This window comes from Acromyrmex echinatior, chromosome 11 (assembly GCF_024713525.1).
Source record: "Acromyrmex echinatior isolate Ae372 chromosome 11, ASM2471352v2, whole genome shotgun sequence".
NCBI lineage: Eukaryota > Metazoa > Arthropoda > Insecta > Hymenoptera > Formicidae > Acromyrmex > Acromyrmex echinatior.
The window spans coordinates 7,530,828-7,553,274 of record NC_141862.1 but is presented as its reverse complement, the minus strand read 5'-3'; the positions used below and the strand labels follow the sequence as shown (position 1 = coordinate 7,553,274).

The 22,447-nt window shown below is 36.3% G+C and overlaps 2 protein-coding genes across 3 annotated transcripts; one reads left to right on the top strand and one right to left on the bottom strand.

Annotated features, from left to right (window-relative positions):
* The first annotated feature begins 126 nt into the window (after nt 1-126).
* Nucleotides 127-4,581, top strand: LOC105145824 (Dorsal switch protein 1). 2 transcript variants are annotated; one of them, XM_011055651.2, is made up of 6 exons: nt 127-326; nt 1,497-1,664; nt 1,738-1,853; nt 2,093-2,241; nt 2,443-2,617; nt 2,747-4,581. In XM_011055651.2, exons 2-6 carry the CDS (start codon nt 1,553-1,555, stop codon nt 2,807-2,809), a joined length of 615 nt encoding a protein of 204 aa, XP_011053953.1. In that variant the 5' UTR covers nt 127-326; nt 1,497-1,552; the 3' UTR covers nt 2,810-4,581. The 2 variants fall into 2 exon arrangements, with proteins under 2 accessions (XP_011053953.1, XP_011053955.1); XM_011055653.2 differs by lacking the exon at nt 127-326 and adding an exon at nt 482-889.
* A 4-nt stretch (nt 4,582-4,585) lies between these two features.
* Nucleotides 4,586-9,443, bottom strand: Sap30 (SIN3-associated polypeptide 30). The gene is made up of 3 exons (XM_011055655.2): nt 8,367-9,443; nt 6,397-6,624; nt 4,586-5,149 (listed from the first exon to the last, which is right to left on the bottom strand). Exons 1-3 carry the CDS (start codon nt 8,535-8,537, stop codon nt 5,018-5,020), a joined length of 531 nt encoding a protein of 176 aa, XP_011053957.1. The 5' UTR covers nt 8,538-9,443; the 3' UTR covers nt 4,586-5,017.
* Between the last annotated feature and the right edge of the window lie 13,004 nt (nt 9,444-22,447).

Below are 22,447 nucleotides of genomic sequence, written 5' to 3'. Positions count from 1 at the left end.
AGGAATTTCAGCAACGTATTTCTACAACCGTCACTAGGATGCACGAAAGACCATCCTGATTCTTCCGGAAATCGTCCAGCCAATCCAGTTCGGTCTCGCTGTATCGCAACATCGCATAGTCGCAGGCGTAGATATATCAGGAATATCAGTACATATCAGTTTTTCAGTACATGCAGGTGCATAACGCGTCGGTTATTCGCAATTCACACGGCGGTTGACGATTATCGGGACGTAAAGGTGCGGTAACGGGCACCTCGCGGAATCATTGTCGCAGATCGTCGTGATTGCGAAAAATGCGACAGCCGCGCGTATGAGCGAACTCCTAGGTAAAAGAAAAAAAAAAAGAAAAAAAAAAGGGAAAATTGACGCGTTTCCGTGCGCGGACATCGTGCACGGTCGCGTAACAATATAAGTACGTCACGCCACGGCAACTGCCATATCCGATTCGTTCGGGTCCTGGCTGTTCTTTTTTTTTCCTTCTCTTTCTCTCTCGCTCTTGTTCCCTCCGTCTCTCCCCGTCGAACGTTGCATCTCTTTCGCGGACACGATTGTCGCGATCACCTTCATGATATGATTACAATGCCTCTTCGTCCCGAGGTGCGATAGCCTCCGTTATCCGTGAAATCGAGCCCGATAGAGCCGCCGCCTCGCCCCCCCTCCCCCCTCTACGTCTCCTCCCACCGATCTTCTCGTTTCTTTCGCGATCGCGAACCCGCTGGCTGTCGCCGCCGTCGCTGCCTCCTCCTCCGCCTCCTCCCGCTTCCGCTCGCGTTGCGTGTCCGCGTTCGCGACGTCTGGATAAGTGATTGTCGTACGACCGGACGCCGAGTGTTTCGACGCTTCGGCTACACGAGCCTCTCGGCGGAGACAAACCAATCGACTCCGCAAGGTAAAAGTTGGAAGAAATGGATGGAGTTGTAAACTGATAGCGCGCTTTGAAATGATGACGCTTTAAAAAAAGTGGAGTCGATCAAGTCTTCAGAGCTCTGTTCCACGAGAGACTCGTATCCATAGTCGTGGGGATTCTTGCGGTCGCTGGGCGTTCCTGAAGGAAAGGACGGAATTTACTGACAATCTGTTTCCCTTGATATTTACTTGTGTTTTCTCGTCGTTTGAAATAAGTGTCCTCTCGGAGATACGAACGGACAGACGGAGAAAAAGAGGAAGATCGTAAGAGATCGCAGCTGAGAATTCAGCTTCGGCTGATCGTCATTATTTTCCTCCATAAAAAATTTAGAACGATAGCTATATAATTAACAATTGAAACGAACAAATATTGATTTGAGCGCTCAATAATAATAATAACAAATAGTAGAGATTAACAATTAAATATATAAAGGAAGTTTAAAATAGCGGACGAGAGAAAAATTGGATTTTATTTTATTTTTTTATTTTTTTCAGATTTTACTGTGAATTTTGCTTCGAATTATAATTGTGATTTAATATTAATGATTTAATATTATTTTGAAAAGAATAATTTGATTTTATCATTATAGACAGGTGAATAATAAGTTGCGCCACAATCCTTGAACCGTGCAAAAACAAAACAATCATGGAATCATCAGATAGTAGAAAGAACGTATATCTTACAAAAACCGGCGACAATTCCTTGAACTCTGGAATGAGAGAGACTATGATTGTCGGCCAGGCTAATATGGTACCAGGTATGTAATCGGAATAAGTATTATTATGTAGATTTGTCCTGGCTGTGTCATAACCCATGTATTTTCTTCGCAGAGTGTGGTGCAGAAGGTGTGATGAAACCCAACAACGTATCCAATGTTTCCACTAATCAGACAAAGTGGACTAATAGCGGCTCTAAAAATTATATCACAATACCGGTGAAGAACGAGGTAAGACAATTAATACAATGCCTTAAAAATACTTGAGTTTATAATGATTCAAACTTAAACCATATAGAAAATACAATTTAAACAATCAGAGAAAAAAGGGATGAATTGTTTTGAATTAGATCTGTTTAATCAATATAAATGAAAAATTTATTATAAAGTTTCTCATGATGTTTTCTTATTAATGATAGTTAATATTAATTAATATATTATACTTAATTAATGATTAATCTATTTCACAGGTCGTACATCTTGAAGATGGTAATGCACATTGCAACAACAAGAAAATGTATTATTATGATAGACACTACACTGGACATGAGGAGCCAGAGAGACCAACACGCAGAGGAACAAAGAGATACAGAGACAAGGATGCACCAAAACGGGCATTGTACGTTAAATTGAAAATAATAATTAAACAGAAATATATTCAAAAAATTATATTTCAAAGATGCGTTAATAATACAAACTTGCACTTTTTTGTTCTGATCAATGAAGATTTTTGCAAATCCAGACAGAATTTATCGATATAAAACAATATCCAAATGTTAAAGTTTTTTGATGATATTTATAGTGATTTGATATGTTATAGATCTGCATTTTTCTACTTTTGCCAAGAACTACGTAGCAAGATGAGAGAATTGCATCCTGAGATGGGAGTAGGTGACATTGCAAAGGAATTAGGAAAATTGTGGATGAGTACGGATTTACAGACAAAATCCAAATATATGGCCATCGCGGAGGAAGACAGAGCTCGATACGAAAGAGTATGTTTATACCGAAATACATATTAAAGACGTTCGATTTTAATATATTCTGTTGATTTGCATTAATGTATGGTAATTGATTATCTTGATACAATTAATTTGTTGACAATGAAATGATTTTTAATGTAGGAAATCATTGCATATAACAAGAGAGTTAAAAATTATGACCCGGAGGAGGTTGGAACCGTATAAATTATAATGAGGACTCATGGGACGGACAAGGACGATAACTTTATTCTAATTCAAGAACTGCAGATAGTCGGAGTTCAAACTTGCAACAGACAAGCGAGTTTTACTACTAACCTAGAATTATCGTTGTATATATTATGTATACTGTTGATATTGTCCGGAAAAGAAAGAAATTGTCTCTCAGAAATTTGGTTATATACTTAGAATGCTAAAAAAGTCAAATTTGAAAAAAAAAAGAATTCCATTTTGTAATGAATTTCTATATCATATGCAAATGCTATATTATATATTATACATAACTAACATATGCATTATATGATATATATATCTTATATATACATGCATATACATATATATATATATATATCAGCTATGTGTAATGAGCACAATAGAATCTTCATTATTCAAATCTATTTCATCATGCTTATTTGAGCGTTCCTTATACTACTCATGTAATCTATTCATTTGATCAATCGAGCGTTCGAATAATCAGGTTCTTATTGTATGCGTTTTAAGGATAGAAGAATAATAGTTAGCAACATTAATATTAAGCAATGATAGCGATAACATTCGCGAATAATAAAAAAAAACATACATAATCCATCATGCACCTATATTGCATTGTAGAGTTATAGTAGATCGCTTCGCCGAGACATAAGAAATGGTGCGAATGAAAGAAATTAATTAAGCGGAACAATAAAGAAAAAGCAAGATAATTCGGATAATTAAGATGGAACTATGTTCAACATGCGACAAATTTATCGCAGAAGATTGTTAAGGATAATCTCGCTACCTAGTGATAATTGATTTTATCAACGGAAATATGATTTTAATGATGCAGTGGGCAAGAAAAAGTATGTATTGCAAAACTGATTGATTGTTTAAAAATTGAACGTCGACGATACTTATTGCTTTAGAAAAAAAATACATAATACAAAGCATAGGAATATTAAACGCATTGTTAGGACAAAATTAAAGGATAGTTATATAGCAATACCTAGTATTTTTAACATAGTTGCAGAACCATAATAATTATCATAATAATTAATGATGATAGAGAATTAAAAATTTTTTATATTTGTTAAATTTAAAGTTGAAAACTTCAACCATTTTTAATAAAATATCTTGGTAAGAAAAAATCATTTGAGGAAACATAAACTCTTCAAACAATTCAGAAAAACCTATTAAATCAAAATGTAAATGGATAAAACGTTCAAAAGCTTTTATCTATTTCGGTATTCAAGTATCTTGTTCACTAGACAATTTTTGTTTCTCATTATTTTTTATTATTTGATACATCTATATTTTGACAAATATTTAACTAAGTACCTATTATTTTTCGTTTAGTTATTGAATAAAAAGCAATACTTGTTTCTTTTATATTCAAGACGAATCTACGTTCATACATTTCTTTACCCACTGTGAATGTTTTTAATGAGTTAAATTTACATCCGCACAAACATTATTTCATCTTCACAGGCAAAATAGGAAGGATAGATTGAAATTCCTTATCAAGAGACTCAATCGATCGAAAAAGCGAGTTAATAATGATAATAGTGATTGCTAATAAGCATGTTGAAGATAAAAATAGAAAGTAAAAAAGAAAAAATAAAAAAAAAACCGAGATCTTTATACATGTCTTTATCCGACGCTACACATATTCATATAGTATAGATATATAAATATATCAGGGAATTATATCAAGCTCCCGAAACGACGGAACGTATATTCTATGTATTTTCTTTTTTTTTCAATAAAGGTAAAATAGATAAAAATACATTGATTTCACAGAAGTTTATTTCTGGTTGTAATAATAAACTGCGCACTTATCTTTTTCCAAATTAATCGTCACCCACGATTTCTAAAACGGAATCGCGAGCACGCATTTTGTACATTTTTACATCGTGCCAGCTTCTACATTACGAGAAGTGCAATGAAATGCAATTAAAACAACAAAATTTTGATACTGACATATGTATATATATGTTAAAACACAGCATAGCACATATATACATATGCATATTATATATTATATTTTTATATATTATATATACATCTATTTTTTATTATATATATATATATATATATATATATATATCTTTTTCAAATGGACATCTTATAAAATACATATACAATATATTAACAAGTAAAAATTGATATTACACACTTATCACGTAACTAATATTACACGAAAAATTTTGCCACATAATGTTACGTCGTGTCACTGCTACTTAAACCGTTCTTTTGGTCTAACTTATTCGCATTGGTCTTAACTGTATATATGAAAAAGCTTAGAGCTTCCTTCTCCACGACGGGGATGGTCTTGAAATGCTTCATGAGAGTCTGCAATAAGAATTTTATGATACGTTACTTTTTTAAATCATAATAATGTCAAGAAGCAATTGTCTTTACTCATTGTTAGTATCAGTTATTAAATAATAAAGCATCGTACAGTGAAAATATAATAGAAAAACAATATAGGAATTCTTTATTTTAGGTCTATTCTTTGCATTTGAATTTCTTGCATTTTCATCTTTTTTCTTTTTTCTCTCCAATATGAAAGAAGGAAAAGATAAACCTCTTCCCTCGCCCCCATGTAAGAAGTTTAGCTGAAAAAACTGAATCTTTCATTTATACTCAAAATTCGAATGGTATTTGTTGAATTCGAATGCGAAACGAATTCGTAGGAGAGCCAATTAGGTTTAGGTGCAGACGAAACATTTATCGGAGTAGGCGGTACAAGGCGGAGCTTCTCCCTTCCAATACCCTTCCTTTACCCTTGAATTAATAGACCTGTTCTTTGTCCTGAACTGATCCATGTTGAATCATGATCCATGTTGTGGATATAAGCGGGTGTATTTAAACGGCATTTTCGCGAACTTCAAACATATATTTATTTTAAATACGACACTAGGGTACGTATTCTCAAAAAATATCGCATATAAATATTTACGAAAATACTATCATATATTATACGTAGATTTTTTAATACTAATATGCGATATTTTTCGAGAATCGGGGACTAATTCGGATACAAAAAACATATCTAGTAAACGTATTTCGTTCTTTCAAAAGATTAATTATTATCATTTTCATATTTTCATTGTGTTTTATTTTGTTTCTTGTCTTTGAAAGTAATAATGAATGATATAAAGCTATTTATTATTATTATTTAACAGTCATTTGGAAAAGATCTGGGAAGAAAAACTATTTGGTCCATATATAATATATTTACACTTCATTTTTATCGATAAATGTGCACATTTTTCAGATTTTATATGTAATGTAAACCATATGCTAAATGCATTTATCGCTAAAAGGTGAGGTGTGAATACAGACTTTGATTTATCTATTTTTATCTATTTGTTTTTATATATCTTGAAACATCCTAAAATATACATATATTTTATATCCTTTTTACAAATAATTTAATTTATATGACAATTATGACTTATTTATTTTTATTTAAAACATTATATACGTATATACATATATTAATTTGAATACATAAATATATATAAGTATATACGCATATTTAACTTGTTATTTTTATTGCATGTGTTAGATAGAAAATATTTTACTATACTTACATCCGCTAACTGAGCCTTGTTAAGACCTGGTCGGGTAGAAACCTTGTAGTGCCTTTTGTACCGCCTTAGAGTGCCGACTTGCAGTTGAAAGAGGTCAACTTCTGGAACGTCGTTGTCAGTTTCACCCGAGTCTTCTTCGGAATCCTTGCGCCTTCGCTGCTGTTGCTGTTTCGTTCTTGCGCATTGGATCACTTGCTTGTGATAATCACAGATATATATGTGTCGTGCCTGTACATAATACATAAAGAAAGAATATAACAGAATAGCAATAATTATCATACACAAATGCAAAGATATCGCATCGATATCTTGACGAAAGTTTTGTTATCTTCAAATGTCAATTTGCCGCAAATGAAAATTTTCTGATAAAATTTTCGAATAAAGTGATCTTATCATGTATATAATACATGTCAAAGTAATTATTTTACAAAAGTATACTTCGATCTATAAAAGAATTTTTGGAAATTCAGAATGTTTAGTGTTGATTCTCTGACGTCTTGCCAAGTGCGCTATTTTTTATAGAAATAAAACATGAAATTAAAATAAAATTAAAAATAATAAAGAAAAATAAGAGACGTATATAATAATAATATAAAAGTAATTATTAAAAATATGTTTTTGATAATGCTTTTGATGAATATAATTTTGTCAACTGAATAATCCGCGCATCGTTTTCTACGCTCGTCTCCTAACAATCTCCATTTTTTAAATTATTTTTTGTTGTTATCGGAATCGCAATTATATCTGGAATAAATTGATTTAATAAAAAAATATATAATATATTATTTGTAATATCTAAAATTTGATCGATCTTCTCTATCGTATTTGATGTATTCACATATACGATCGTGCTTAAAATTCTTAATATAATTATTTTTTATTTAGTTTCGAAAGACATTAACGTTCACTTATATAAATTATATTGCAATAAATATAATTTATTTAGGCTGGGTTGTTCTACTTCAATAAACTTCAACTCATTCTCTGATTTTCTTACTCTCTCGTACTCTTACTCTTTTACTCTTTTATTTATCCATTAGATAAATTATCATACAATTTATCCGAAGATGGAACAATCGGCCTTTATTCATTTATCTTTCTGTTATAATTCGCTATCAGTACTAAATACAATCATAATTAAATAAATGTCAATAATAGAATTATCTTAATTATCAACTGAAGCTACAAGTATCTACAGAAATCTTGAAAAAATACTCTTGAAAATTTTCGGATTTTTCAGATTTTTTTGTTTACAATTCCAAGTAAGATAAGAACGAACATTTTTTTAATGAATTGGAGTGCAAGTAATGCAAATTGTATATTGTAAATTAGCAGAAGATAGCAATTTCACGAAATCATATCTATTATTTTCTACAATTAGAGCCACGAAACCTATAGGATAGTGTACGGAATTTTCACAATAATTTTAATAAAGCTATCTCTTCTGCTGAGTGTTTTATTTTATTGTCACTTTTATAATTGTTTTTATAAAAATTCACGAACACAAAGAAAGTATGTGAATATATACGTGTCTGCCACACTTATTGCTAACCGATTGTTAATATTTTACATTATTAAGTAAAATATGATAAAAAAACCAATGTTTTCAGAAAGAAATAAAAATAAGTAAAATTTCCAAAAAATATCCCTTAGCATGACAAAATTCGATAAAAATCTCTAATTTTCAACAGTAAAAAAGAAATCTCTTAAAAATCTAAGATTTTTTTAGTTAAAAAAAATTTTTTTTTAATTAGCATCAGTCGCCAGTGGAGATTCTTCTAATAACATTTCTTAAAATAATATACCTAATAGAGCGCGTACATTTTACGTCATTTTCTCTTTTTATGAAACTTCTGAAAAGTCATTGTAGTTCCACGTTTCTTCGATACTTCCGAGTGCTTCTGAGAGAGAGAATCGGCGTTCGCGGCAATTGGCGGACGTGCGCGTTGCGTTTGCCATGTTATGCTCACCATGTGATCCAAGTTGAGTTTCAGCCGCCGCTGAGTGACCGTCTTTTGTATACGCTTGCTGTAGGATGCGTTGCCGGCCGGACGGGAGCATCGTTCATTCTCGTCGACGAGGCAGCAGATCTGATCCGCCGCGCCCCGTGAATCCTCCTCACCGGTGCTAAAACCGTTCATTTTCTGTTCCGGTTCGGAAATAGTCCTCTCGATCGCGATCGTTCAGCTGCGCGGTTTAGCGTCGTCTCCGACGACGACGGTGGTTCGCGCGGTTGATGCACTCGTGTCAAAAGTCTTGGATCGCGGTAGAGAAGCCGGCGATCGCAGGACGATAACCACGATGACGATGACAGTGATAACAATGACGACAACGACAACGGACGCACGGTAGGAAACGTCGCTTGCTCATAATTCTCCTCCGCGCAAACCGAGGCTAATCGAGCCGCGAGCTCCCCTACTTCTCCCCTCGCGGTCTCGTCGGCCCTTTCAGTTCGGGATGGCGTATATATCGTATATACGCAGGATATACCTCCGTATGCGTTAACTGGAGTCGAACCCACGCCAAAAGACGCGTCACGCTGTGTCGCGACGTGACGCGTCGTGACGCGCCGCGTCGCAACAATATTTGCCGGGCCGGGTTATCACCAAACGCAGCTGATCGGTCGGACGCCGACGTCTGATGTTCGCCTGGCGTGCACCGGAGTAACCGACGCCCGGGGCTCGCGAGCGTCGCCGCCGGGAAATCCGGGACGAGGTCTCTCGCGGCCGCCAAGCACTAGGAAGATTCCGGAGCCACCGGCGATAACTCTTGTTCTGCAGTTTCCGTTCAACGATATTTTATACGATATTGAAACTGCAAACACGCAGCTATCAACACGAATGGAAATTCGGGCCTGAGAAAGTCACAATTTCACGATTTCGTAAAATGCTGATAAGAATATCGTTAACGACGATACAACCGTCAAGAATGAACGCACACAACATACGATATACCTTCGAATGTCTGACTGTAGTCCGACTGCGACTAATTCGAACTCAGCGAAAGCAGTGAGCGAGCCACCTGCGATTGCTAGACATGCCCCGTACTTGCGCATGCGCGTTGTTTACAGCTTAGCGCGCAGTGCTGTAGTCATTAGGTTAGGTTAAAGTAGCGATATGATGCCGTGTGGACCGCAAAGTCTGCGCGCCAAACCGGAGAACAGGAATTGCAAGGAAATCCCAAGAGGAAAATAGAAATGAGGTAAAATATTTTAGGTCAGAAAATGAATCGCAACGGAGGAAAAAGGTCCACAAAAAAGATATGTATCCGAAAATTTAGAAGATGTTGGTTAGACTAAAATATCTTTAAAATCTTTGGTTAGCAGAAAATGACAATAAAGATGTAAAATTGGTGTAAAATTTGTAATATTTCGCTTAAATGTTGTCAATATAATTCATCAAAGCATGCCGGATCAGCTTCTCATATAGATAATGTAAATAGTGTTAATGTAGAAATTGATACCTCACAATAAGAGATATATGTAATTTCTATATGTTTATAATTCTATTGGGGCGATTAAGAACTCCAATTTCACGACCGGATTAGATACTCTACTGGCGCTTTAGACTGCGCATGCGCGAGTGCGGGGCATGTCTAGCACTCGGCTGCGAAATCATTTACAACTTCTACAAAGGTCGCTATTTCTCGATGCGCGTGCGCGACAATGCGTAAAAAAAACAACCAGTCATCCGGCAAGTGCTGCCATTTCCCTTGGGCTGTTAAAGAGCATAGACTAGTTAATATGTAGAACTGCCAAATATGCATGGATGTATGTAGAAGAGAGGAATAAAATGTTTACTATAAGATTTCATCTTTATTTTTTTATTATTTAACATTGGCACATAACAAAGATGCTTCTTTCCATCAATGTAGATTAACTTTAATTTCGGATTTAACTTCAATTTATTTTTCATTATTTTCTAATTCTAAAAGTTAAAAAAAAATGAAGAGTAAGCGAAACCGAGATTAAAGTTAATCTACATTGATGGAAAGGGGCAGTAATGACTGCGTTCAGCAGAATACAACAATCGTTTTGCAACCGTTTTATGATTCTTTGCTGAAATAGTCATTTCTCTTGATCTAAAGGCATAACTTAATCAGCGCGAAGAAAACTTTCAATAATTTGCAAAATAAATGTTCTGCTGAACGCAGCTAATGGATGCATTCAGTACTACAACCGCTCACTGAGGGCTCGGTGAGCTTTTATATCTAATTGGTGTATATTTTTAGATCTAATAGAATATGCCAATCAGATGCAAAAGCTCAGTGAGCAGTTGTGCTTCTGGATGTATATTACTACTGAATACATTCAATGATTCACAGTGTTAAGATGTCTTTTCATGCTAACGTTTGATGCTTATTTAATATTAATTCGAATGTACATGATCGGACAAAATCTCCGATTATAAAAATTATTATTTTAAATTGTATTTTGTATGAAAGGTTATGAAGTGCAAAAAGGTTAAAAAAGGTTTAAAAAGATTTGTGAGTCATTCTATTAATTATAATTAATGAATCTTTTTTGGACTAGTTACTTGACCGAAATAATCAGTCGGATCTAAATTCAACAATATTTGGGACATAGCCGCCCCGAACAAAAAAAAATAATATATCCTACCCGCTTGGGACTTAATTGCCTAGAAGTTGCAGCCTAAACAGTAAAAAGACCGCTCTAAAAAGATTGTTCTTACACCTTACTGTCTTCATGGATTAAAAATATTCCAAGTGGACACTGTCTACGCTGCAACTTCTAGGCGGTTAGGCCCCAAGTGGATAGGATATATTATTTGTTTTTATTCGGGCCGGCGTAACCGCCCCTAGTCTATATATCCCACTATCTACAAGACAGATTTTCTAACCTCAACAATTACTTTTCCTACTGAATGGAACAATTTTGATATGAATGGTATGATCGAAAAAGAATCGAAATACTAGATTACCGATTGCATCTAACGGAATTTCCGTAACCGTAGCGCCTGAATCTATATTTCAAATACATAATATTTAAATATTTAATTAAAAGTGCTAAAAGATTCACAAATGTTTTTTATAGTACTTCATAACTCTTTATACAAAATATTGTACAAACGATTCCATATATGAACATTGTTGAATTTAGATCCCTGGCTAATTACTTCGGTCAAGTATCTGGTCCAAAAAAGATTCATTAATTATAATTAATAGAATGTCTCACAAACCTTTTTAATTGCACTTCAAAACTTTTTATACAAAATACAAATGACTTAAAATAGTAATTTTTATAACCGGAGGTATTGTCTGATCATGTACATTTGAATCATTTGTTAGCCCGGATCCTCATACGAGCAACAGCGCTTTGACACAGAGCGGTGATTGGTGAAAAATCGGTTGTCGAGATAAAATTTACTTCCATCTCCCGTTTTTCACCAATCAGCGTTCGGTTGCCCGTATAAGAATCCGTATAAGAAAATAGGTCACATGATAAAAATTAACGAATATCAAGCGTCAATTTTAATGAGAGTTGTTTTGAAATATCTTTTCATACACATGTTGAACTCGACGCTCATTTTTATCAGCATGAAAAGGTACCTTAAAGTTAAAGGTGCTTTTCTACGTGATATTTTCGACTGATATTTTTTCTGCATTCTCATGAAATACTCAAAACTGACAAGAAGGATCGTGTATCAAAATTGATGCTTGATATTCATCAATCTTGATCCTTTTTATCATTGAAACGACCGAATTAATCAATCAATTCCGTTAATGATCGAGATTAAATGTTAGAATTGCCAACTACAAAACTGAAAATATTTTAATTTTCTAGCAGCTGTAAAGAACGTTGTAATATAGCGCATGCCTTTTTTTTAATTAAAATAATTAATTTTACGTACTTTAGTATCTCTAATTTAAGATCGAAGCATAAATCTTTGCTTAACGAATAATATATAAAGCATACGAAAATTAACCAATCAGAGTTTTTTCATGGAAAGGAAATAAATGAACTTTGATTGGTTCATTTTCTTATATGTTTTAATTTAACCGATTAATTTAATTGGAATTGGTGAGATCAGCCTATACATTTGCTCTTTTTGAGTTTACATTCTGTTAAGCATGGAATGGATTTCATGTTATAATATGAACTTAAGTTTTAGAAAAAAAAAAGGAAAATGAAGAAGCACGAGGCAATAAAATCAAATTTATCATCAATAACAACGGGAAATAAAATACATGTTTTAAATAAAAATTTAGATAAAAATTCATTTGCCAAATTAAATTTTTGAAACTTTTAGAAAATTTATATTTTTTTCATGATTACAAACTATTATTTGGATGTATTTTTACGTTATCTTCGTCACCACGTAAAATATTAATGAAAACAACGTAATCGTAGCATACGCCATACATTTTCATGTTTTTATTAATTTGATTTTTTTCCCCTCTTTCCTTATATTATCGAAAAGAACTTTCTATTTTGTGAACGAGTAAAAATATCGGACAAGATAGTCATGTTTTCGAGTACAGTATACTTGTCTAACAATTTTTTGTTTCATGTCTTCGCATAAATATAATTCCATTTCGAAACATATTTTTTCTCCTAGACAACAAACAAAACATAGGTATTTTTTTTTCCTAGATTACAAGCGAGAAAGAGCGTGGACGAAGATACGACGCAAGTTTTCCTCATTAGTTTTTCCACGCAATGTTGGCGATCCTGCATGTAACCGCCGTAGTGCCGCGTCGTTCGATCGTCGACTGGCGCCACCTATGATAGAAACGATGCCTAACCTCAACAATCTCGCGTAGACGGTCGCGACGATCAATCGTCGAACGAAACAAACGACGGCGCACGGTGTCGGTCGTTCGATCAGCCGTATTTGAATAAGATCATCGTAAGAGTGATAAGAATAGTCGCATTCACCGTCGAAAGATCGGCTTTGCGCGCACGCATTTTCCCGCCCTTTCAGCCGGCCGACATTTTATTTGGTGGGGGGCAAAAAGAAACGCATCAAAACATAAAAGGTCGGCGCTGATTGGCTTACTTTTTGCGGCTTATCTGAAATAAGCCAATGGTAATGGGAGATTTTCCCCGTACACTGGCCGTATGCCGCACGAGTGGCGTGGGGTCGCGATATTCGAAGCTGAAGAATCCTTTTAGCCGTAGCGGATCCCGTTCCAGGTAAGAAAAATCCAAATATTTTTCGCATGTCGCGTTGACAGATCCGCGGGACGCCGCGTGGATGTTCCTTACGTACATACGCACCGTCGGACCCGCCCAACGCGAGCGTGTCCGCTGGCCGTAAGTCGCTACCGTGCTGCATTTCTCGTACGTATACCTTTTATTTCCGTACTACCGTCAGCACACGGCAGCAAATGGCTGCCTGGACGAACGCGTCGTGCTCGTACGTCTCGCCGTTCTGTCGTCTCGTCGTGCGTTATTGAGATACCGTGCGACGAAAAGACGTACGTAACGTGCAACGGCGAGACCTCGGCTACGCGGATCGACTCATGGAGACGCTCGCAGACGCTCGCTGTTGCGACCGCCGCCGCCGCCGCAGCCACCGCCGCCACCGCTACCGCTACCGCTCACTCGCTCGATCGCCGCGTCAACCACGGATTGACGTCAAGGCCTACGCGCGCGTGCACATCTCGCGTCTTTTGCGTTGCATCGCGTGCTAAACTCGTCCATTGCCGACAAGTGGACCTCCCCGAGGAGGATAATGTGGTCATAGTTGAAAAATCAATTCCACTCTCTGTCATCCTTCCCAACATGCATGGCGTGTGCTATGGTTGGGACGCGCCGTCAGTCGTTTTCCCGCTTCGAAATCTCTCGAAAGCTGTCAAGAATATAAGCGAGCGAGTGAGCGAGCGAGAGCGAAAGAATCTTGAGACCTCGGAGAAGATCGACGTCTTCCTATTTTTTTCTATATATCTCTCTTTCTCTGTGTCTTTCTCTTTCTTTCTCACTCCCTCCCTCCCGCGCTCGGATTATTTTTCTCAGCGAGCTCGTTATTACCAGCGAAATAGATCGTGATGCTCGCGAGCGAACAACCGCGGAGTTGGCAGGAGCGGAGCGGAGGGCAAGATAGAATAACAGAAAGAGAGAGAGAGAGAGAGAGAGAGAAGAAATAAGAGGAAGACAGAGAAAAGCGTTTACACGTAGGCGGTTCTTCTATCGACGGTGCATCTCGCGCGCGCGAATCGCGGCGTAACGTAAAGGTGCGTCCAGACTTGTTACTCCACATTGCATCGCGTTGTGAGCGACGGCTGTATATCGTGGTTAACATGATTGCAATTTGTCGCCGTGCCATATCGACGCTCCATTGAGAATCACGAGAGGGATGAGCAGAGGGGGGACAAGAGGTTTTACGATATTATTTTATCAAAACGTCATCTTTCTTATCCGACGCAGTGAGGTTACGAGTTTGGACGCGGCTTTAGTGCGCGGCGGCGACGGCGAAGACGCCAAAAGTCAAGCATGTCGTCGGTCGACTCGCTTGACGTTTTTATTCGGTCCGCTAATCGTCGCTCGACACGATCTCTCGTGGGTCCGAGGTAGATACTTCCCATTGCATCCCACACGACGCACCTAGGTCCGTTTCTTTATTCTTTTCCTCTTTTTAGCTGCACTTGCAACGTAAACTTGTACCTTCTTAATTTAGAAGGTCCGTTTTTTTTTATCCCTGCACTCTTTGAACTGGTGCAGTAAGTTGAAATGAAACTGTATACTTGTTTCGCTTCAACGTATTGCACCGTGTGCACTACGGTGCAATAATCAGTGCAGGAATAAAAAAACGGATCTTTGGTTTTGTTCGTGTTACTTGAAATCCTCAAAAATTCTTGCACTTGAAATAAATATAAGGTCGATTCTGTATCTCGAAACGATGAAAATTACAATAGTGAGTAAATTTACTAGGCATTGATCAATGAAATTATAAATATTTTAGTCAATCCACTTCTGTATTTTTATAATTTTTGTTATTTTCACCTCGTTTCAAGATACAGAATCGATTTCATGTTTACTTGCACTTTTTGCACTCAGCATCTTCATTTTCTCTCTCTTCAACGCCAAATATCTATGTATCATTTTGAGTACAAAAATTTTTGAAGATTTCAAGCAACATGAACAAACCTATATATAGTGAGAGAAGACGAAAATGCTGAGTGTAAAATGTGCAAACAACGTGAACAGATTTTTTGCCTCTCCGATTACGTGTGATTCGATTACAATCCTATACAGTTCAATACGTTTTCATTCATGATTGTTATATTGAAAAAGCATTGATGGAACGATTTCAAATCATTTTGGATGCTCGATTGTTCAAATTAGATATGTGCGCGAGTATGTGAATGACAAGTAGAACAAAAGAATGAGAAAAGATAATGGTAATTTATCGACGATCAAAGCACTAAGACGTACGATGTTTATGAATTTTCAATTTTACAATTTAAATCGCTAGGACGCGAATTGTAATCAGGATCGGTAATTAGTCTTGCAAATTCCCATGTAAATCTTTTTTTCACTTTGGATGTAAAAAGTGCAACGTGGTGTAGCTAAAAAGAGCAGGTAACTATAAAAAAAAAAAACGTGCGATCGATGGATACCCGGATGAACGCGTGATGTTCGGGAACTAAAACCTGAGCGACACAACGTGTAATTCCACAACAAGTTCAAATTTCGATTCTAGACGCGTTTTTTCTCTTCTAGAGCATAGGAAATATGGGGCGACATGTGATGCGAAAGATAGCGAAATTTAATACTGGAAATTTTATTTGAAAATGGAGAAACATTTTAAATTAGAGTAAAAATGCTCGTATATTTTTTAAAAAATTAAACAATGTGACTTCAAGCTTATAATTAACATAAGAATATAAATACTAAATATTATAATATTCTACACAAACGTTTCGGCTTACAAAGATTTCTTCAGTGTTAAAACACAGAAATACAATATTAAATTAACAAATCAAATAAATAACAAATACAATGAAAATTTAAAAAATCATCAGTAGTAAAATATCAATATATAAAGAATTCAAATGTCAAAAAGTGACAGATTATGACAGATTACAATAAGATAAGAAGATTTGAAATACTCTAGAAGAGAAACATTTTATTTGACATTTTCAAATATCGGGCAGGTCCTACGTTAATTTGTGATGTATAAATATTGCTGCTCGATTTCAAATAACATATTGACAACTGCTCTTATAATATAATTCTACGCGAAAAAAAGATGCATTAACATTATTAGACAACAGTCTAATTGAAAATAATTTTATTAATTTTTTTTTAATTTACTGATGCTATTAATGAAAAAAATAATTTTATTAAAACAAGACCATGGCATATTTGTTTCATTAATACTGTCGATGAATTAGCAAGATTATTTTCAATTAGAGTGTCAGCTAATGCTGTTAATAGAACATTATTTTCTTTCGTGTATTGAAATTAAAAGCTAGTATTCAGTCATATAATTAAATTGATATTGATATCCAATTCAACATTAGACCTTTCCTTTTAACAGAATTTCTTGCACGGTTCATCTTTTCTCTTTTTCTCTCCAATGTGGAGAGAAAACAACGATGAACTGAGCAAAGAACTTTAGCTAAAAAGAACAGATCTATTAATATGCCAACAAATTTTCATTATTCTGGTAACATTTCTTTCTAATTTTTTATATTAATTGAAACATTTTTCAAAAATATTAAAAAAATTTACAGCTTTTGTTAGATTTATTTTTTTATGAGAATTCTGAAATATTCTAAGATTTTTCATTCTATAACTTTCTGAAAAAAATATTTTTAAATTTTTTTCATTTTATAAGAGATTTTATTAGAAATTATAGAACGACAAATCTTAAAATATTAGGTGTTGGAATTAATTCGTAGCGTTTTACAAGTGATGGGAAGTACTTTCATTAATGTATTTTTTAATGCTCATGTGAAATAAATAACATTCTTTCATTAAAAAACGCTACGAATTAATTCCAACACCTAATATTTTAGAATTTATATTACATAAAGAATTCTAGAAAAGACGTAGATTTTCTCAACACTTCTGAAAAGTGTTCCAATTTGTATAAAAAAGATAAAATTTTCTAAAAACTTATAAAATTTCAAAGTTTATATACAATTCTAAAATTGTATGAAAAATTCTGAGAAAAATTTTTATCAGGATATCCTTGGGAAATTTACTTCAAAAAATATAAACGGAAATACGCAAGAAAACAATTGTGTTTCGCTTTGACTCGTATTATCCTAGATTTGATTCATTTCGGTTTTAGTTTTAAAAAAACTAAAGAATTCAGGGTTAATAAGAGTACAGTGCAGTTATAAGAGCGCAAGTTATGATGTTACAACTTATTTATTATATTACAAAAACGAAGATGTCTTTATTCCAAACTTGATGCAGATTGAAAATTGAACATTTTAATTTTTTTTATAAACGAGCCACTTATCTATTCTGTTCAGCGATAGAATTAAGTTTCGTTCACTTGATTTGTGGCTTGCGTCCCTGACATAGTCACACGTGTTTCTTTTTCGGTTCCCAGTAGGAATCTTGAGTGTTTTTCGGGACACCCTGTGTATAAACGAGCGTCGTGTATCATAACGTTGCGCCCCATGGTGTTTTCAAGCCTCGCAAGCACTCGTGGAGCTTTAACGAAGCTTAAACTCGTCCATATACTTACACACTGGCTACAGTGTAGTCCACGTCCAAAGGAAAACAGCCGCAAACATTTTTTTTTTCTTTACTCGATGCACAACATCTCTCCGATCGATTATCCGCAAAAGCGCTCGGTCGGAACAAATCGCACCTCTCCCCACCCGTCCCTGGATCCCCACACCTTCATGTTCGTTTCGGATAATCGGCTTTCCGTTGTGCACGCTAAGAATTACGAGCTAGAGTTATGAATTATCTAAGAGTTACATCACCGGTACACTACAAATAAACGCGTGCGATTACGCATTATTTCTTTCGTCTAAAAATTCATTCGACGAGTTTCACGAAATCTCGGAAAAATTATTGAGTTTCTTTACGGAATTGTCATAATTTCGCGCGGGAAACTGAACTTTTTGAGAGCCAAACCGGAATCAAGCATGTTATTTTATGACTCTGATTAGAGGCTCTCTACGCGAAGCAATCTTACGCTTGTATTAATAGCTATCCATAAATATGTTCGTATTGAAGAACTTAATTGAAGTTAATCACGAAATATTCCTCGGTATAAATCTTAAAAGCTTTATTATTTACTATATTAATACTTGCATTTCATTACGCTATTTTACAAAAGAATTTTTTTTTTATTACTTTGAATCAAATGATTGATAAAGTATTTTTAATAGATTTTTAAATATTGGAAACGATGCTCCAAGTTAAATTTCACAAATTAAAAATTATAAATATATATCAGTTTATCGTTATAGACAGAAAATTTGTTATCTTAGAAAAAAAGATAAATCTCTAAATCTTTCATAGCTATAAAATAAGATATTAAAATTAAAAAAAATGCCTTTTATAAGGAATGAGCAATACTGTCATGACTTTTGATCTTAAGATAACGTTAATTTTTTTTATCTAAGATGTCAAATATTGCAGCAAAGAAATTTTTGATACGTTAAACCTCGATTATTTCGTGTATTTACCATACTGAAAAAAGATGTATGGCATCATTTTAAATATTTGTAAGAAATATCTTATCTGGTTTAAAGTAATTTTTTGTTTTAAACCAATATTATTAATCGTGAAAATTAAAACATATTACAGTAATGATCATTTATTACAGTAATGATATAACTAAAAAATTGTCATTTTTTTTATGCTTGCAGAAAAAGAATAGAAACCTAAAATAAAAAAAGAACTTTAGAAGAACATACTTTCATTTCTCTTCAATCATTTAATATATATCAAAATTACATTTCTAAATTAATATTACAAAATTTCAATGATTTAAAATATTGAAATTTATTTTTTGGAAACTTTATTTGAATTTTATTACTAATGAGCAATATGTATGAAGTTTAATTATATACCTATACTTTCTCGTGACTTTTATTATAGGATTTCTATCTCTCAAAGTAATCTCTTTACTTACATAAAATTGCGTTCAGGAAGTAAGGAAGTCGGCTTCATAAAGTCGTGATTAAACATAAGAATCTTACAAGCTAATTGAAAGCATATTGAAGAAATTTTGACTTTTCCTGCTTTTATAATATCTATTGGAGGGTGTCGAGGTGCGCTGATAATCAAACTTTGTCTCAGTCGATGTATTTATATGCATTGGCTCTTTTTGTTTCAACTGTCCAGTAAAAGGCACACCGACGGGGTGCGACAATTGTATCGCCACATGGCACGATTCGAAAGCCCTCGAAAGGGCAGATGGTACGACTCGGGAGGGTTCCCGCTGTTGTGACACCATTGTTTCTGTCCCGCGTGGCCGCTCGCGCGAGCACATTCTATTAGATAAAGAATTACGATACATATTTCGAAAAAGCAAGCGCACGCGCGCACTATATTCCAAGGTGTACGTTAAATCGTGGGAATCGGATGCGCGCCTAGGGCGCCCTTCTCTCCCTCGTTTATCTAACGGATCGGGGTCTTTCAGAATCCTAACGGCGAGATACTTAGGCTAGTGTAAGAAAGTTGTAAGCTGTAGGAGATTCTTTCGACTTCTCCCAAGGACCAAGGCAAAACTTTGTCGCGGATACATATCGACGAGATAGAATTCACATTGCCAACGTTATTCAGATTTTCGTAATGCATAGTGTCCCTGGTGAAAATAAAAATCGGAACGCAAGTCGAATGTAAGGAGAGAGTAAAAGAGGTGTTTTTCGCTCTTCAATTTTTGCCTTCTAGAAGCTTCATTTACGCTTCTGTTACTCCCCCCTTACACTCGACTTACGCTCCGATTTTTATTTTCGCCAGGGGTCCGTTGAACGTAATTAAATAACGTTGATCTCTCGAGGCCATATCTCTCGTATGGAATATTTCGTATTTTTGAAGCTACACGTCCAGCGTATTTTCGTACACGATACGAAGGTACATTCCGCGTAGAATCAGGCCGGTCCGGTTCGGGCCGTCTTTGGGCCGTACCAACATGATCGGGGAATTGGAATTTCTCATTCAGTTTCTATTCCTCATTGCCTTGTCTCGACAATTTCCTTCCTGTATATTGCACATCTTTTTCGGCTCTTCTCGTTCCGTCCCGTTAGAAGTATACTAATTTCAATATTTTCGTACGTTTCCATACGTACGTTCGTTAGGTTGCCAATGCTGGGCCCTGGGAATGCGCGATGGCTTTGTCTCTCTTCGTCTTTCTCACGCTGCCTGTTCCCCCGCCTCTCTCTCTCGCCCGCGTACCCCAACTCCTCCCCTCCGCTTCTCCCGCTCCCCATTCCTTTCCCCCCTAACCTCAACAACGCCGCTGCCTCTCCATTGCCTCTGTCTCCCTCGATCACTCCGTCTCTCTCGCTCGCGCGTCTTATTGACCCGGACCCGGTTCTCTTCTCCTCTCTCTTCGATTCGCGCCGGGTTACCCGCACCAACTCACCCGCCGCCTCACGATGGCAAGGGTTGCCAGGGGGGGAAGAGAGAGAGAGAGGGGAAGGGGGGGTGGGTGGAGAAGGCACCCGCGGGGTAACGGGAGGGATGGGAGGACAGGTCCGACGCACAGGTCCCGCGATATACATTTTCATTTCATCTTCTTGGCGCGCTATCAGAGACAGAGAAAAGTAGGAAAAAAAGAAAAGAGGAAAAAAAGGAAAGAACAGCGCGCGCGCGCGCGCGCTCTTTGAAGAAGAGGTGGTCAGGAAAAATTTCGGCCATTCCCCCCGAGCGTTGATCGGTCAGGACTTCTCCATCCGGTTCGCGCGAATTCCAATTCGCGACTTCATTCGCGAGGAGAAAAAAAAAAGAAACGCGACGGCCAAGGGATACCATTGCGAGAGCGTCACATTCCTGCGGTTGTATGTATATCGATAAAGAGATAATAAGGCGTTAGTTATATATATATATATATATATATGAAGAAAGAAATGAACTCTCGTCCGCGAACGTTCTTCTGAGTTATAATGCGACTTATGTTTCCCATCGACAAATTATTAGCTAATTCGAAGAAGGAATTTTATTCTGATCGGTATAGCCAACGTATCGCATGAAATAGTAGAACGAACACACCGAGTCAAGTGAAAGTCAAAATGACTTAATCATGACGTCATGAAGGTCAAAATGATACATTTTTGATTACGAAATTTGACTATTTATTGACGTTAAGGATCAAAATAGTTATTTTTACTTTTTGTGTGTTGTTTGGACGATTGAAGCGTGATCGTGTCAGAAAAATTATTACAACTTGATGCGCTTATCATAAAGGTATTTCTTTCAAGATGGCGCATAATGATGCCTTGTCGTACAATAAATCCGGCCTCGGAATCGTTTGCGCGTGTATGAATCGGAGTCTCGCGTGGTGAATCCTCGGGGGCACATTCCATTCGCAGAATGTGAAATTTCATCGTTCTTCCGAAGGTTCTTCCGTATCGACCGACGAAGAGAGCGGCCCGTCGTCGTCTCGCCGGTCGGTAAAGATAGCGGGCACGCGTCCTCGTCTTCGTCCTCGCGCGTATGTTACGATGAGCGGGAAAAAGGGCGTAAAGCAGCGGGCGTGAAAAGCAGGAAGCGTTTGTCCGTCCGATGTGGGGCAAATTCCAGCGAGCTAGCGAGAGCGTAGCGGTGTAGCGAAACTAAGGATGAAAAAAAAAAAGGAGAGAGAGGTAACAGAAGAAAGAACACGCAATGATGACGACGACGTGGAGTCAGCCAGTCGGTCGCGGGGAATAGATGCGTCTCTTTCTTTTTTTCCTCATCTTTCCGCGTGCTTCTCTTTCTCTGCCTAAAAGTTGACCTCGAGTTTCAAGGGTAGAGAAGGGTTCGCAGTCGTTTCTGCGCCTCGTTCGCCCCCTCCTCCCCCCTCCCTCTCTCACCATCCCATCCCATTCCATCCCATTCCACCTTACCCCACCCCACCTCTCATATCTTACCGGAGGGACTATACGGCGAGTCGCGCGCGCGGCTCTC